We start from the raw sequence: 16,490 nt of genomic DNA, 5'->3' as shown, positions 1-16,490 counted from the left end.
CACTCACCAACTACCTACCTACCTCACTCACCTCACCTAACTCTCACCTCACCACCACTCACCTCACCTCACCTCACCACCTCACCCACCTACCTACCTCCTCACCTACCTACCTACCTACCTCACCCACCTATGTACCTACCCACCCACCTACCTCCCACCTACCTACCACTCACCTACCTCACCACCTACCTACTTCATTCACCTACCTACCTATCCACCACCTGCCCCACCCACCTACCTCACTCACCTACCTACCTACTTACCTACCTCACTCACCTACCTACTTCATTCACCTACCTACCTATCCACCTACCTACCTACCTACCTCACTCACCTACCCACCCACCCATCCTACCTACCTACTCACCTACCTACCTACCTACCTACTTCATTCACCTACCTACCTACCTCTCTAACTCACTTACCTACCTCACTTACCTCCCTACCTACCTACCTCACTCACCTACCTAACTACCTACCTCACCCACCTACCTACCTACCTACCTACCTCACTCACCTACCCACCCACCCACCCTACCGTACCTACCTCACTCACCTACCTACTTCATTCACCTACATACCTCTCTACCTTACTTACATACCTACCTCACTTACCTACCTACCTACCTGCCTCACCCACCCACCCACCTACCTACCTACCTGCCTCACCCACCCACCCACCTACCTACCTACCCACTCAGTCACTCACCTACCTACCTACCTCACTCATCTACCCACCTACCCACCCACCCTACCTCACTCACTCACCACCTACCTACCTACCTACCCTACCTACCTACCTACCCACCCACCCACCTACCCTACCCTACCTCACTCCACTCACCACCACCTACCTACCTACCTACCTACCTCACTCACCTACCCCTCACCTACCTACCTCTAACTCACCTACCTACCTCACATACCTACCTACCTCACCACCTACCTACCTCACCTCACCACCTACCTACCTACCTCACCCACCTACCTACCTACCTACCTCTCACCACCACCTACCCACCCACCACCTCACTCACCTACCTCACTCACCTACCTACCTCATTCACCTACCATACCCACCTACCACCACATACCTACCTCACTTCACCACCTACCTACCTGCCTCACCCACCCACCCACCACCTACCTACCTGCCTCACCCACCCACCCACCTACCTACCTACCCACCTCACCCACCTACCTACCTACCTCCTCACCTACCCACCTACCCACCCACCCACCTCACTCCTCACCCTACCCTACCACCTACCTACCTACCTCACCACCCACCCACCCACCTACCCTACCTACCTCACTCACTCACCACCTACCTACCTCACTTCACCTACCTCACTCACCTACCCCTCACCTACCTACCACTTCACTCACCACCACCTCACCTACCTACCTACCCACCCACCTACACCTACCTACCTACCTCACTCACTCACCTACCTACCTACCTTTCCTCACACCACCTACCTACCTACCTCACCCACCTACCTACCTCACTCACCTACCCACCCACCCACCCACCTACCTACCTCACCACCTACCTACTTCATTCACCCTACCTACCTCACTCACCTACCTACCTCACTTACCTCACCTACCTACCTGCCTCACCCACCTACCTCACTCACCCACCCACCCACCCACCTCACCTACCTACCCACCACCTCACCTCACCTACCTACCCACCCACCCACCTACCCTACCTACCTCACTCACCTACCTACCTCACTCACCTACCCACCCACCTACCCTACCTACCTCACTCACTCACCTACCTACCTACTTCATTCACCTACCTACCTACTTACCTACCTACCTCACTCACTCACTCACCTACCTACTTACCCACCCACCTACCTACCTACCTACCTCACTCACTCACTCACCTACCTACCTACATCACTCACCTACCTGCCTCACCTACCTACCTCACCTACCCTACCTACCTCACTCACCTACCTACCTACTTCATTCACCTACCTACCTACCTCTCTACCTCACTTACCTACCTACCTACCTCACCTACCTACCTCACTCACCTACCTACCTACTTTCCTCACCCACCTACCTACCTACCTCACCCACCTACCTACCTCACTCACCTACCCACCCACCCACCCTACCGTACCTACCTCACTCACCTACCTACTTCATTCACCTACCTACCTCTCTACCTCACTTACCTACCTACCTCACTTACCTACCTACCTACCTGCCTCACCCACCCGCCTCACCCACCCACCCACCCACCTACCTACCTACCCACTCAGTCACTCACCTACCTACCTACCTCACTCATCTACCCACCTACCTACCCACCCACCCTACCTCACTCACCCACCTACCTACCTACCTCACCCACCTACCTACCCATCTCACTCACTCACCTACCTCACTCACTCATCTACCTCACCCGCCTACCTACCTCACCCACCTACCTACCTCACCTATCTACCTCACCCACCTATCTACCTCACCCACCTATCTACCTCACTCACTCAAATCATTTGTTGTCTCATCCTATACTCGGATTTGTGGACAAAGTTTAAATTGGAGGGGGAAAAAAACACTTAAAAATGTGATTTTAAAATAATGGGTTCAAGGACATACATCTGGTGTTTAGAAGCTATTATTTGTACCATGATCGTCTTCAATATTTTAATTTATTTACAAAAAGAGGGGGCAGTCATTCAATGAGAGGGGGCAGTCATTCTGCCCACACTATTCCAACATAGAAAAGCTGCTTTTTAACACAGTTTTCCTTCCAAAAATGGTAATTATTTCAGTCATAGTGTAATGATTAATTATAGATAATATTATAAAAAATTCTTGAAACACTGGACAGTTACTTTAAGCTTTAAAATGGCAAGGTTCTTTCTCTGCCTCATTTAAAAATGGGTTGAATTGCAGGATATTAGCTTTATAGTTAAAACAAAACATTTCTCTACTCCATGACAAAATGTGTTAAAATTGCAGGACATTTGGTTGAAAACTTAAATTTTTTCTCTCCAATGCCAAGTGGCGAGTCCTTAAAATGTTCCTTCCCACGGCCCAAGGCTTGGCTCGTCCAGCCATGCACACAAAGTCATGGTAAAACTCCATATATGCTATTTTCATTTAACTCAAGTTGTGTTCTGATTATGAGGGGGTTCCTGATGAATTTGCTATCACAAAAGGGGTACCCGGCCCCAAAACCTTTGAGGACCCATGGTTTAGGATTATGTTGGTCTGACCCTTGATGCAACTGTACCACCTGCCGGACGGGAGTATGGAAAACAGTTCTCAGACACACCCTGGAATGTACGTCCTGAATGGCTGGGAACTCACCCCAGTGATGCGCTGGGCCGTCCGCAGCTCCCTATGTAGGGCTTTCGGGTCGAGGGTGGTGCAGTTGCCATACCAGACGGTGATACAACCAGTCAGAATGCTCTTGATGGTGCAGCTGTAAAAATTCCTAAGGATCTGAGGGGCCATGCCAAATCGTTTCAGTCTCCTGAGGGATAAGAGGCACTGCCGTGCCTTCTTCACAATTGTACTGGTGTGAGAGTACCATGTTAAGTCCTCAGTGATGTGGACACAGAGGAACTTGAAGCTCATGACCCTCCACTGCGGCCCCGTCGATGTGGATGAGGGTGTGCACCCTCCCCTGTTTCCTGTAGTCCAAGATCAGCTTGTTGGTCTTGCTGACTTTGAGGGAGAGGTTGTTGTCCTGGCACCACACTGACAGGTCTCTGACGTCCTCCCTGTCTCATCGCCATTTGTGATCAGGCCTACCACCACGTGTCATCAGCAAACTTGATAGAGTTGGAGTCGTGCGTGGCCGCAGTCTTGGGTGAACTAGGAGTACAGGAGGGGGCTAACCACACACCCGTGGGGGGCCCCATTGTTGTAGGGTCAGCGTGGCGGAGGTGTTGTTGCCTACTCTTACCACCTGGGGTCGACCATCAGGAAGACCAGGATCCAGTTACAGAGGAAGGTGTTCCATCCCAGGGTCCCGAGCTTGGTGACACTCTTGGAGGGCACTATGGTGGGAGAGGGCAGTGTGGTGTGCAATTGATATTGCGTATTCTATGGATCTGTTGTGGGTGGTATGCAAATTGGAGTGGGTCCAGGCTATCTGGGATGATGGAGTTCATGTGTGCAATGACCAACCTTTCAAAGCACTTAATTATTACAGATGTGAGTGCTACAGGACGGTAGTTAACGTGGCAGGATACCTTAGAGTTTTGATGAACAGGAATGATGGTAGTCAGCTTGAAACGTGGGGATTACAGACTGGGACAAGGAGAGGTTGAAAATGTCTCTGAAGACACATGCGGCCTTACGCGTGTTGACAGACTTAAAAACCTTACTCATGTCAGCCTCAGAGAGAGATCACCCAGTCCTCTGGCTCAGCGGGGGCCCTCATGCTGGGCTCTGTGTTGTTTTTGTCGAAGCATTGACAAAAGGCATTGAGATTGTCTGGTAGAGAGACTTCATTGGGCAGATCACGGCTAGGGCTTCCTTTGTAGTCCATAATTTACTGTAGCCCCTGCCACATGACTCAGAGCCGGTATAATAGGATTCCACCTTGTTTAGATCTTACCCCTTTGCCTGTTTGATAGCTCTGCAGAGGTCGTAGCAGGACTTCTTGTACGCATTTGTGTCCTCGGCCATAGCCTCACGGTTCGTTGCTATAGCCCAGTGAGCAGTAGCTCTGTCCTTTAGCTTAACACGCACCTCTGTGTTAATTCAGGGCTTTAGTTTGGGGAAGCAGCAAACCTTCACTGTGGAGACGATGTCAGCGATGCATTTCCTGATTAGCAAATTCCAGTCAGCACTAGCAAAGCAGTACTGTAGAATAGCTTCTGCTCCGGTAGACCATTCTCTATGGAGCACATCATGGGTCTTCCTGTTTGAGCTTTTGAATGTAAACAGGAAGCAGGAGTGGCGCGGAATTAAAATCACTGGGAACAAGAAAAGCAGCATCCGGGTGCATGGTTTCCTGCTTGTTTATAGCCTCGTACAGTTCATCAAGTGCCAGCTTGTTGTTGTTGTCCTGATGTGGAATATATACAGCAGTCACATTAACAGATGAAAAGTCTCTCGGGAGGTTAAAAGGTCAGCATTTGACCATCAGGTATTTCAAGACGTGAACAATAGGACAAAACTCCCTTCTACTGCGCTAGAGTCTGCACAACATTTGCTGCTGATGAAGAGACTTAGCTCTCCCACTCTAGATTTCCCTGAATCCGATATCCTGTCCGCTCGGTGAATGGAGAATCCATCAAGTATTTTGTCTGAAAGCCATGTTTCAGAAAAACAGAGGATATTGCAGTTACGAGAGTCCCGCTAGAGGTCATCCATCTTATTATCAAGTGGCCAATAGAATGAAGGGAACTGGTGGCTGGTTTTCCTTCGACTCGCCAGGACGGCCACTCTCCTGCCTCCTTTTCGCCGGCGTTTCCTCTTGGGTAGCCCGAAGATTTGGTTGGAGGTACACAATGAGCCCAGGGCAGATGAGTCAAACTCGTAGTTGAACCCAGAATTGAGTTAAGTAAGAGCCGGTCTGATGTTCAAAAGTATTTGTTGATCATATGTAATGATAGCGGATAGATTTAGTGCCAAAAAAGTAGATAAACATCAAAATAATGGCTAAGTTGGGTCAGAGCACACAAGACGGCAGCCATACAATACAGTACACTGTCATATATCTTCAAAAGTCATTTACCTTTCTAAGCCCTATTATCCACTTCAGAGTGGATCACCTGACAGCCCTAACAGACATATTTGGCCCTCAGAGATAAAGCAGCATCTGTTCTGTGGTGTGATGTAGTGTGTGTGTGGTGGGAGGGGCTCAGGGCTGTACTCCATTATGACTCATTACCTGAACGACTTCTCCTGGTCCAGATTGCTGAGCGAGTTGGCTTTAGGAATGCACGCGCCTGGTTTGGTGGGCAGATCTGCTGACTGTGGGAGCAAGATAGAAATGCAAATAAAATTCCTGGAAAAGTAAACCTTTACGGACATCACATGGACAAATCAAATAGAATTAGAAGAGGTCAGGGTCAGGTAACCCTGTGAGCATTACCAGTGCTTAACTTGGACTGAAATAGGTTCTGGTACTCATTTTATGTGCCGCTACTGTTTGCATTTAGGTGCAGGAGCTCCACAATACTTTTGAGCTAATATTCTATAAGAGGAACAGGAGCTCAGGCAGTAGAGCATTTGAGCTCGTGCCCAAGTCTAGCACTGAGCATTACATACGTGCACAAGAGTGAGGTGTTTTCCAGATGCTTACCCTGGGCCCGACGGTGTCTCCTGCCTCCTTGGCTCGGTCCACAGACACAGAGCGCTTGTTCTCAAACATCTTGACCCTGGACAGCACCGACTGGGCCCTTATGGCCGGGTCGTCCTCCAGCTCCACTCTGGGGGGAGGGGGAAGGGGATTGGGGGCTGTAGTGATCACCGTGTCCCCAGGTGAGGGACGGAGAGCCTCTGGTTGTGGTTTGGGTGCGGGCACTGGGGCGTCAAAGTTCATGATGGGTTCATACTGTTGGGATGGGGGCTTGTAGCCTCGGTGCTGTGGTGTTGCCTGGTTGTAGGCAGGACCAGGTCCTGACCGCTGGGCAGGCTCCCCCTGGTAGTATTGTTTCGGGGGCTCTGGAGAGCGTGTTGCAGGGGGATACGGGTGAGGCTCCTGGTCGTAACGTAGGGGAGCGTAGCCCCCTGGGACGGATGGAGGAGGCTCATCGTAGCGGATGGTTCCTGGTCCTGCTGGCTTGCCGTAGCGAGGTCGTCCGTTGTAGCCCAGCGGGTTCTCATCATAGCGCGGCTGAGGGGGGCTGTCTCGCTCGGGTCCATCTTCATAGGACAGCCGGGGGTCGTAGCCAGGCCCAGGGGGGTGCTGCTGCTGGTGGGGTGGTGTGCCAGAGGTCTGCTGGTTGTATGGAGGCCACTGGTCATCGTAGTGAGGCACGTTTTTCTCGTGGTGCAGTTGAGAGTCGAAGTTACGATACTTTGGTTCCAGGTAGCCACCCCCGTCGTAGCGGTTGGGCGGGTGATCGTAATCTCTGTACGGGTGTTGGTCCTGGTACGGAGGCTGGGACTCGTAGGTCATGGGCGGCCCCATCGCCGGAGACGGCTTTACACCACCTTGGTTCACTCTGACTGGCTCCTCCAGGTAGGGATCCTTCTTGTACATCTGAGGAAATAAACAATGGAAGAAACATATGGTGAGTAATGGGACAAGAGCAACCAGTAGCACACATCCAATAAATAAATGTGCTTATAAATATAAGAATCAAGTGACAGAAGGCAACGTAGAATATTAAAACAGAAGATTAATAATGGCTGAAGGAGGAAGCAGAGAGAGGAAGCAGGGAGACCTGAAATAGAGACACTCAGAGGTAGGGGTTAAAGGTCAGGTCAAACAGAATGTAGGTCTGAATGTCAGATCAGAGCAGCCAATACACACAGGAGCTCTCAATATATACACAACATACCACTTTAGTTTAAACAGCAACCCAAAAACAAAACAAACAAAGTAGATACAAAAGAAAATAAAAACTATATCTTGATAACATTACAAGCCAAATGAAAATACTGCATGTCCCCCGCACAACGTAAACCCTACTAAAAACCATGGCATTTGAAAAGTAGCCATTGAACAAAAAAGTCATAATTTACTTGAACTTCATGGGATGTTTAAAAGCCATAAAATGTATACTCCACAGTTGGAGCAGAATGGCTACATTTCAAATTCAGGGAATAAAATGTCCAATAAAATATCCAAAATACTGATTGATGACTTGAAGAGAATGTCGCCAAATAATATATTATTTGATATTTATTTATTCGATATAATTAAAATGGCCCATTCAGTCTGCATCAACCAGTACACCACTATCATCAGTTCTACTGCTACGTTTAAACAGAAGAGAAACCAACTGAAACATGTTGTAGCCATGCAAAGAGGGTAAGCAACAGTGAGAGCCTCAGGTTCTTCGCTGCTCTTCTCTATATAGGTACCACACCAATGCAGCAATCAGTCTATATTCTCCTCCAAGAAGCCCACTGTTGTTTACGAGGACTCAGACTCAGTCTCAGTCTCACTCTCTCACACACACACACACACACACACACACACACACACACACACACATACTGGACAGCGGGCAAGCATGCAAGAGTGAAAGGAAAGCGTGGCGGGCAGTACACAGGCAGGCAGCGACAGGCCACAGCAGACCGACAGCGGGGTCGGCCGGGCCAGGCCATGTCCAGACGATGGGTACCTGTGGTTCTGAACTGGGCGGTCCGGATTGTAGGGGTTCGGGTTCGAGCGTTGGGGCCGGGGCCAGGGGCTGAGCTAGATCAGGGGTGGGCATCCTAAGCCTGTCAGCCTCGGGGCCGGGGCCTGGGTTGGGTTTGCTCTGGGGAGCAGCGATAGGGCCAAGGCTTAAACCATGGCTCAAACCCGCTACACCATTTACAGTTTTGTTGACAGCAGGGGGCGCTGCCTCTGTCTCAGCCAGTAACACAGGCTGCTCAGGCTGCTGAGGGAGGATAGGCATGGTGGCCGGAACAGCCTCTGCTTTCTCATTCTGTGAAGTGGTTCAGAAACGTTTAATACACGGTGCTACTGCACGAGGGAGATAAACCCTCACTAATGTTAACGTTACAGCGTAACACAGCCTGCTCTGTACCTCCTCCACCGACCGACTCAGTAACTCACCATCCTCGGACCAAATTCAACTGATGGCTTTAGATGATCAATCTGCCACGTAAGAATTCGTAACAGGACAAAGTTTCTGTTGTTTATGTTGTCTGATTGGACTTTAATTCTAGATTACAGTACAATGTTTTCCTTTTCTTTTTTTCTCTTTTATACATCAGAAGACAAACTTTTCGTGTATATCATAATGGCCGAATTGACCCAGATAAATACATTTACAGCAATACGTGGTTAACACTGACATTTCCAACATGCACATAATACTTTCTTGTGTCACGGTATCAGTCCGAATCACAAGTGAAACAACTAGGAAGAGCACATGACAGACATAAAACTTTGTCAGTGGGACCAGTCACACAGACACTGATTATGACAGACATAAAACTTTGTCTCCTCAGTGAGAACATCGACATCAACAAAAACAGTCACACTAACGCAGGTCGTGAATACTGATTATAACAGTCACACTAACGCAGTGAATCGTGAACACTGATTATAACAGTCACACTAACATGTGGTGAACACTGATTATAACAACGCATGTGGTGAATACTGATTATAACAGTCACATGTGGTGAATACTGATTATAACAGTCACACTAACGCATGTGGTGAATACTGATTATAACAGTCACACTAACGCATGTGGTGAACACTGATTATAACAGTCACACTAACTGATTATGTCACACTAACACAGGTGTGAATACTGATTATAACATGTGGTGAACACTAACAGTCACACTAACACATGTGATTATAACAGTCACACTAACGCATGTGGTGAATACTGATTATAACAGTCACACTAACGCATGTGGTGAATACTGATTATAACAGTCACACTAACGCATGTGGTGAATACTGATTATAACAGTCACACTAACGCATGTGGTGAACACTGATTATAACAGTCACACTAACGCATGTGGTGAACACTGATTATAACAGTCACACTAACGCATGTGGTGAACACTGATTATAACAGTCACACTAACACAGGCATGTGGTGAACACTGATTATAACAGTCACACTAACGCATGTGGTGAACACTGATTATAACAGTCACACTAACGCATGTGGTGAACACTGATTATAACAGTCACACTAACACAGGTCGTGAACACGGATTATAACAGTCACACTAACGCATGTGGTGAATACTGATTATAACAGTCACACTAACGCATGTGGTGAATACTGATTATAACAGTCACACTAACGCATGTGGTGAACACTGATTATAACAGTCACACTAACACATGTGGTGAACACTGATTATAACAGTCACACTAACACAGGTCGTGAACACTGATTATAACAGTCACACTAACACATGTCGTGAATACTGATTATAACAGTCACACTAACGCATGTGGTGAACACTGATTATAACAGTCACACTAACACAGGTCGTGAACACTGATTATAACAGTCACACTAACGCATGTGGTGAACACTGATTATAACAGTCACACTAACGCATGTGGTGAACACGGATTATAACAGTCACACTAACATGTGGTGAACACTGATTATAACAGTCACACATGTAATACTGATTATAACAGTCACACTAACGTATGTGGTGAACACTGATTATAACAGTCACACTAACACAGGTCGTGAATACTGATTATAACAGTCACACTAACACAGGTCGTGAATACTGATTATAATAGTCACACTAACACAGGTCGTGAATACTGATTATAACAGTCACACTAACACAGGTCGTGAATACTGATTATAACAGTCAAGCTTATTCTTGCTTTTTTTCTTCAAAAATAAAAAAAAACACACAAACAACAATAGTGAATAAATACTTAAGTGGATACAAATTTTCTTTCCAGCTTTTTTGTTTTTCTTTGTTTTGTGTTAGTAGATAATACTGTTTTAAAACACTGCTTCAATAGCGGCGCCAGAACACTCTCCTCACGCACACCACGGATTCGAGACAACAGGGCAGATGAACGGCTCTCATAAACGGTACCTGCTGGGCCACTGGTGCCTTGAACCCGGCTGGGTCGATCCGGTTCAGGGGGTCGGGCTGCACTGTGTGCTGGTACCCGCCGTACCTCATGGGCTCCTGGATGACTGGCGGGTCCTCTCGGACGGGCTCCGAGGAGCGGGTGATGGCAGGCTCAGTGGGCAGGCCCACCTCGTCGTTCAGCGTCTCGTCTAGTTCCTGGTCGGTGTAGGCCCCGCCCTCTGTGTCCGTGTCCTCGTAGTCGGAGGTGTGGCGGCTGTCCGTGCTGTACATGGAGTACTCACTGCCCGGAGCCGACAGGTACGACAGACGGTCATCATGCAGATCCAGGTCATCATCTGGAGCACCGTCCGCCTGGGGAGACACGACAGGAGGACAGCAGGGGAGAGAGGGAGGGAGAGGGACAGGGGGAAGGGAGATAAAGAAAGAGCAGAAGCAGAAACATTACAGTGAGGAGAGACAGAGAAATGAATGGCAAAGAAACACGTATTCATGCACAAAATACATTGTATATTAAAATTGTCTGACATACATTTTGAATACAACATTTTCATTAAAGTGAAATGTATTGGTAAGTGTTTGATGTGGTTAGTCTCGGCGCTGAGTGTCCTACCTTTCCCTCTGAAACCCACACCAGCTGGTTCTGCTGCTGTTGAATGGTCTCCTTCAGGGCACCGTACCACCCGTCATTCATATTATTCATGTTAATGGTGGCTTGGGAAGGATAGAGCGAAGAGAAGGAGCAGAGACAAAGCACCACTCAAATGAACACAGTCAGCCGATAACACAATTCTCATAGTCACTGTGAAAATCTGTTCTCACAACCTCATGAAAAACCATTCCGACTAACACATCAGAGTCCGGTTTCCCGATAGCAATGGAACGTTGACAACACCACGCAGAGAGAATGGTCACTTATCGTGCCGTTGGAGCATGTGTCGATACTGATAGGATCAAAAGAAAGGAAGCGCTGATCTAGGATCAGCTTTCTCCATTAACATCTTACCTTAACATTCTAATTATGTCACAATACTGACGACAGATTAGCTCCTAGACTAGAGATATTTTTGGGGTATATTTGTTTGGTATACTCAGTGTATAGTGAGACAAATTACAGACAGTACCCTACAAGTAGCAAAACAGAACTCAATTGATTGAACATGAAATGTATTTCAATATGACTGACACAGGCCTATAGCCTATTGTTTATATTTTAATGCAGTCATCTTGATTTTCATTTGAACCACCTTTTTATATGTCACTTGTTTGTATCAATTGCAAAGACATTGGCAACTTTTGTATTTGTAGTCAACTTTGTTCTGAAGTTCTCGGTGGTCACAGAGAGACAGGTTCTTGCGGTGTGTAAGCACCGGTTCTTGCGCTGTGTAAGCACCGGTTCTTGCGCTGTGTAAGCACAGGTTGTTGCGCTGTGTAAGCACAGGTTGTTGCGCTGTGTAAGCACAGGTTGTTGCGCTGTGTAAGCACAGGTTGTTGCGGTGTGTAAGCACAGGTTGTTGCGCTGTGTAAGCATTATATTACCACTGTTGTATCTATGAGCTGTCATGAGTCCAACAACACTCATGTCTATAGCGCTGCCTGGCAGATGTCAATCTGTTTGACCTTACACAAATACCACAGGTGACACTTCTCTGTTGTTCTCTTTCTCTCGCTCTCTCTAGGCTTGTTCTAAAAATACCAGGCAGTGCTTCATCTACAGACCCATGTGGAATAAGGGAGTAACTCAACATGGATGGGAAAGGAGAGGCTGTCTGTGCTCTCTGCTCTCCTGGGGTCTCTCTCTTTATTGAAGAGACGCCTCCCATTTCATACGGGGCAGGGCCGTGCAAGGAATGGGTAATGACGGCTTGGGTCCTGTGGGAGGTTAGCTCGGAGCCCTGAGCAGCCATGCCTGCGGGGGACATGTCCCCCCCCCAGATTCTGAAATTGCATTTTTGTCCGCACCAGTTTTATTATTGGAATGCGATAAAAAACGAGGTTACTGTGTGCTTTAGGACCATGCGGACGCCTCCGAGCGGTCGGGTAGGCTGTTTGGAGTATTAATCCGACTGGATTAAAACCAAAGTTGCGCCCCTGGTCCACACTACAGTACAGCACGCAGCCCTAGCCTCCCACTCACTATTTCTCTCTTCCCCTCCCTCTCATAGAAACTCACTGGTGAAGAGGTGGTGGTTGTTCTTCCTCAGTTTGAGGGCTCTCTCGTAGAGTTTCCTGGCTGACTTCCTGGACTCGGGGCACAGCCTGGTTCTCATGGTCTTGACGCCCTGCTTGCTGTCTGGGTTGAGGAACACCACGATGGGGTACCACTGGGCGTAGTTCAGACGGTCCACAGCGTTGGGGGTGATGTCCAGCACAGCATGCCGGTCCTAAGGACACCCCCCCATAAAGAAATAATGAATATCTGATCTAAATACAAACACTAAAAGGTTTGCTCAGACTGCTGTTTTAGACTATATTTTTCATATATTGGTCAAATAAAAACATTCATAATTCAATGAACACCAGAGAGCAGTAGTGAGCCATGGATGAGTATACCTATGGATGTGTGTGTGTGTGTGTACTATATGTGCTTTAAGAGGGGATCTGTCTGTGAGTGCATGCGCGTGTGTGTGTGTGTGTGTGCGTGCGTATCCGTGTAGTAAGTAGTCTCACTCACCCGGTCAATGATCTGTTTAATGGTGTGGAGGCGAATGATCCCGGAGCCTCGCTGGTCTTTTCCTGCGTCTTTGGGCTCACTCTCTGCAGAGGGGGAGAAGGGACAGTGTTACGGTGTCATATTACTGCAGAGCTCACTATGCATCTCAGCTCATTACCTTCACCCTAATGCATGCAATATGCCTTAAGCACATTTCAAAACATAAAATAGGAGGTCGTGTCATTATGAATGTGCGCGTGCAACTACAGACATTACAGTACAGTATAATCCGTAATGCAGGAAATGTGTTACATGTGTGAAAAGAATTGAAGTGGGATAATGCACATACAAGAAGATAGATTCATGATTCAAATTTAAAAATGGATATAAAAGTCAGGGGAGTTAAGCAGGAATGTTCTAAAAAGGTTAATTATTTAAACATGGCTAGCCTGGCCTTATCGGTCTATCTGCCAACATAAGGTAATGACCCTTCGAGAGGCCAGCTGACCTGGGTGCAGTTTCACTACTCAGAACTCAACACTTATCACAGGATCTGGCGCAGAAATGGCCTCTTATGTTTCACCACTCAACTCTACAAAAGCAGCATTCTAAATTGCAGAGTGCTAACATCACTAGCCCTTACAATTCCAGTCATAAACACACCAATGTCATAAGGCATCGTCTCCAATCAAATGTAAAAGTTGAAATTTTAAGTACAGATTATGGTGTAATCCACACACAGACATTAGGGGCTTGGGAATTAATAATGAAGACTAGTACTGTTATGTATGCAGCTTATTATCTATAGGATTTTGACTGTGCCATGGGTACATGCTCTATAACTAGCTATATTCAGTCATTCCACAACCACCCTACAGGCTGAAACAGGCCACACATGACCAACTACAGAAAACACATCTACGGTACAGAGGGTAGGCTACCACCTAGCTAACTAGCATGAATTAGCACTGATACAAACAAGTTGATGCACTTCATGACATACTTTCCACTCCTTCATGTTGCTGTGTTTCTGAAAAGAAAATACAAGGTTTACAGAGATATAGGTTACGCAAAATATGTCCAGGGCTGGAATCACTTTACATGTGGATTTTGGAGTAGTGCACTTAGGAAAATTGAAATTCAATACTGTCGAGGGTGTTAGAATTAACACTACATGCTAAAAATGCTAGATACTCCCTCAAGTGGACCTGGAGTAGACAGATGAGGGCGCCCTCTAGGCTCTAACACAGAGCTGCTCTAAGCACTGTGTTACTCCAGCTGTGTGTGTGTGTGTGTGTGTGAGACACGGCTGAGACAGACAGTGAGATGGCTACTAATTACTAGCTAAAGGCTACTCACTGGCCAGCTCAAACAGGTCAGGCTCCTCTCTGGCCAGCTTCTCTCGTGCCACGTCTGCGATGGACCCAAAGATCACCACAGGCCTTAGGAACCCAGCTGGATAACAGAAGACACAAAACACCATATTTGACAGTATCAACCCCTCTCAAGGCCGAATTTGTAGGCAACAAACACACGGCTGCATTCCCATTTCTACGCTTTTAGATTGAAGCAATGTACTGGGAAAGCATTCTCAGTGGTAAGCTAGTTTAGGTATTGTGATGTTTCCATGGACTCTGCTCTGGATATCACCTACCCTCTCTCAGCACCACCCTCTCATAGGCAGGGAACTTGGTCTGGACCGGCTGGGCAGACAGGTCCTCTCTGCTCTTCCTCAGGTTCCTCTTGGAGGTCCGCAGACCACGGAACCTCCAGAAGTCAGCCCTGTCACCCCCTGGCGTTTTGGGGAGGGTATACTGCACACTGGACAACTGCTCTGCCCTTTGGGAGGGGGAACAGAGTGGTGTCAGGCAACAGGCAATGGATTCATTGATTGGATTTCAATGGAAACTGCAAACATGTCCTCAGTTTATTTTTAATTTGTGCAGTTAATGACTCATTTACAGCCCTGTTACTCTATACAACTTACCTCGATTCTTATTTATTTTCTCCCCAATTTCGTAGTATCCAATAGTTAGTTACAGTCTTGTCCCATCGCTGCAACTCCCGTACGGACTCGGGAGAGGCGAAGGTCGAGAGTCATGCGTCCTCCGAAACACGACCCCCGCCAACAGCACTGCTTCTTGACACCCTGCCCGCTTAACCTGGAAGCCAGCCACACCAATGTGTTGGAGGAAACACCGTACACCTGGCGACCGTGTCAGCGTGCACGGCGCCCGGCCCGCCACAGGTGTCGATAGAGCGCAATGGGACAAGCACATCCCGGCCGGCCAAAACCCTCCCCTAACCCGGACGACGCTGGGCCAATTGTGCGCCGGCCCATGGGTCTCCTGGTCGCGGCCGGGTGGACTCAAACCAGGATCTCTAGCAGCACAGCTAGTACTGCGATGCAGTACCTTAGACCACTGCACCACTCGTTAGGCCACCTCTATTCTATTCTGAAATACTTCTATACCTTTACATAACCTAGAATTCAGTACACATTTGACTGAAGAGGACACATGCATGGCCAGGGACACAACGTGGCTGATTAGCCACGGTGCACTGAGTATAATGGTTACGTTAACGTATGCATGTGACAAATATTGGTGTCACGCTGGTATGTTGGGAGCACTGTGAGGTTCCCCTGTCTGCACCATGGTGTGGAATGTCTCTCTCTCTCTAAACATAGCCAGGGGCTATAGGTCAGGCCAGGCCTAGGCTCCAACAGGGACTGTCAGTCTGCTGTTTCATTATGAATAGATAGTCTCCTACCCTCACAGGACTCATAGTGAAAATGCCTTCTCACTAGAACAGTTGTCACCTGTGTAATTGAGACTAGGGGTGATGTTAATGTGTCCTACTTTACACAGCCCAGTTCATCATCTTATGTTTGGGTTGTTGTTTACCATCTCTACACCGACAGCAAGGCTGCTGGTGTCTTATTTGACTAATCCCGTCGACCCCCCCCCCCTAGCTACCTTACCCTCTCCAGAGTAGGCTCTGCTGAACTCTACACTACTGGTTCTAGTTGGGGATGATGTCTCTCTCCTGTATTCTACCTGTTCCAGTTGGGGATGATGTCTCTGTCCCGTATTCCACCTGTTCTTGTTGGGGA

The 16,490-nt window shown here is 47.8% G+C and overlaps 1 protein-coding gene across 15 annotated transcripts in view; it reads right to left on the bottom strand.

Moving 5' to 3' along the window:
- LOC112235723 (tight junction protein ZO-1-like) overlaps positions 1–16,490 on the bottom strand; it is a 144,875-nt gene that overhangs the window by 21,363 nt on the left and 107,022 nt on the right. For 9 of the 15 annotated variants that reach the window (XM_024404208.2, XM_024404205.2, XM_024404214.2 and 6 more), the window contains 10 exons: positions 15,030–15,214; positions 14,735–14,830; positions 14,379–14,405; positions 13,397–13,479; positions 12,896–13,106; positions 11,336–11,436; positions 10,726–11,076; positions 8,292–8,600; positions 6,299–7,201; positions 5,885–5,967 (listed from right to left, as the gene is read on the bottom strand). In XM_024404208.2, the coding sequence (XP_024259976.2) occupies positions 5,885–5,967; positions 6,299–7,201; positions 8,292–8,600; positions 10,726–11,076; positions 11,336–11,436; positions 12,896–13,106; positions 13,397–13,479; positions 14,379–14,405; positions 14,735–14,830; positions 15,030–15,214 (2,349 nt within the window). The remainder of the gene's footprint in view (positions 1–5,884; positions 5,968–6,298; positions 7,202–8,291; positions 8,601–10,725; positions 11,077–11,335; positions 11,437–12,895; positions 13,107–13,396; positions 13,480–14,378; positions 14,406–14,734; positions 14,831–15,029; positions 15,215–16,490) is intronic. The other 6 variants (XM_024404211.2, XM_024404212.2, XM_042330872.1 and 3 more) reach the window with 2 other exon arrangements.

Source organism: Oncorhynchus tshawytscha, linkage group LG12 (assembly GCF_018296145.1).
Source record: "Oncorhynchus tshawytscha isolate Ot180627B linkage group LG12, Otsh_v2.0, whole genome shotgun sequence".
NCBI classification, from domain to species: Eukaryota; Metazoa; Chordata; class Actinopteri; order Salmoniformes; family Salmonidae; genus Oncorhynchus; species Oncorhynchus tshawytscha.
Note: the sequence above shows the minus strand (reverse complement) of the source record. Positions and strands in the feature narration are given on the sequence as shown.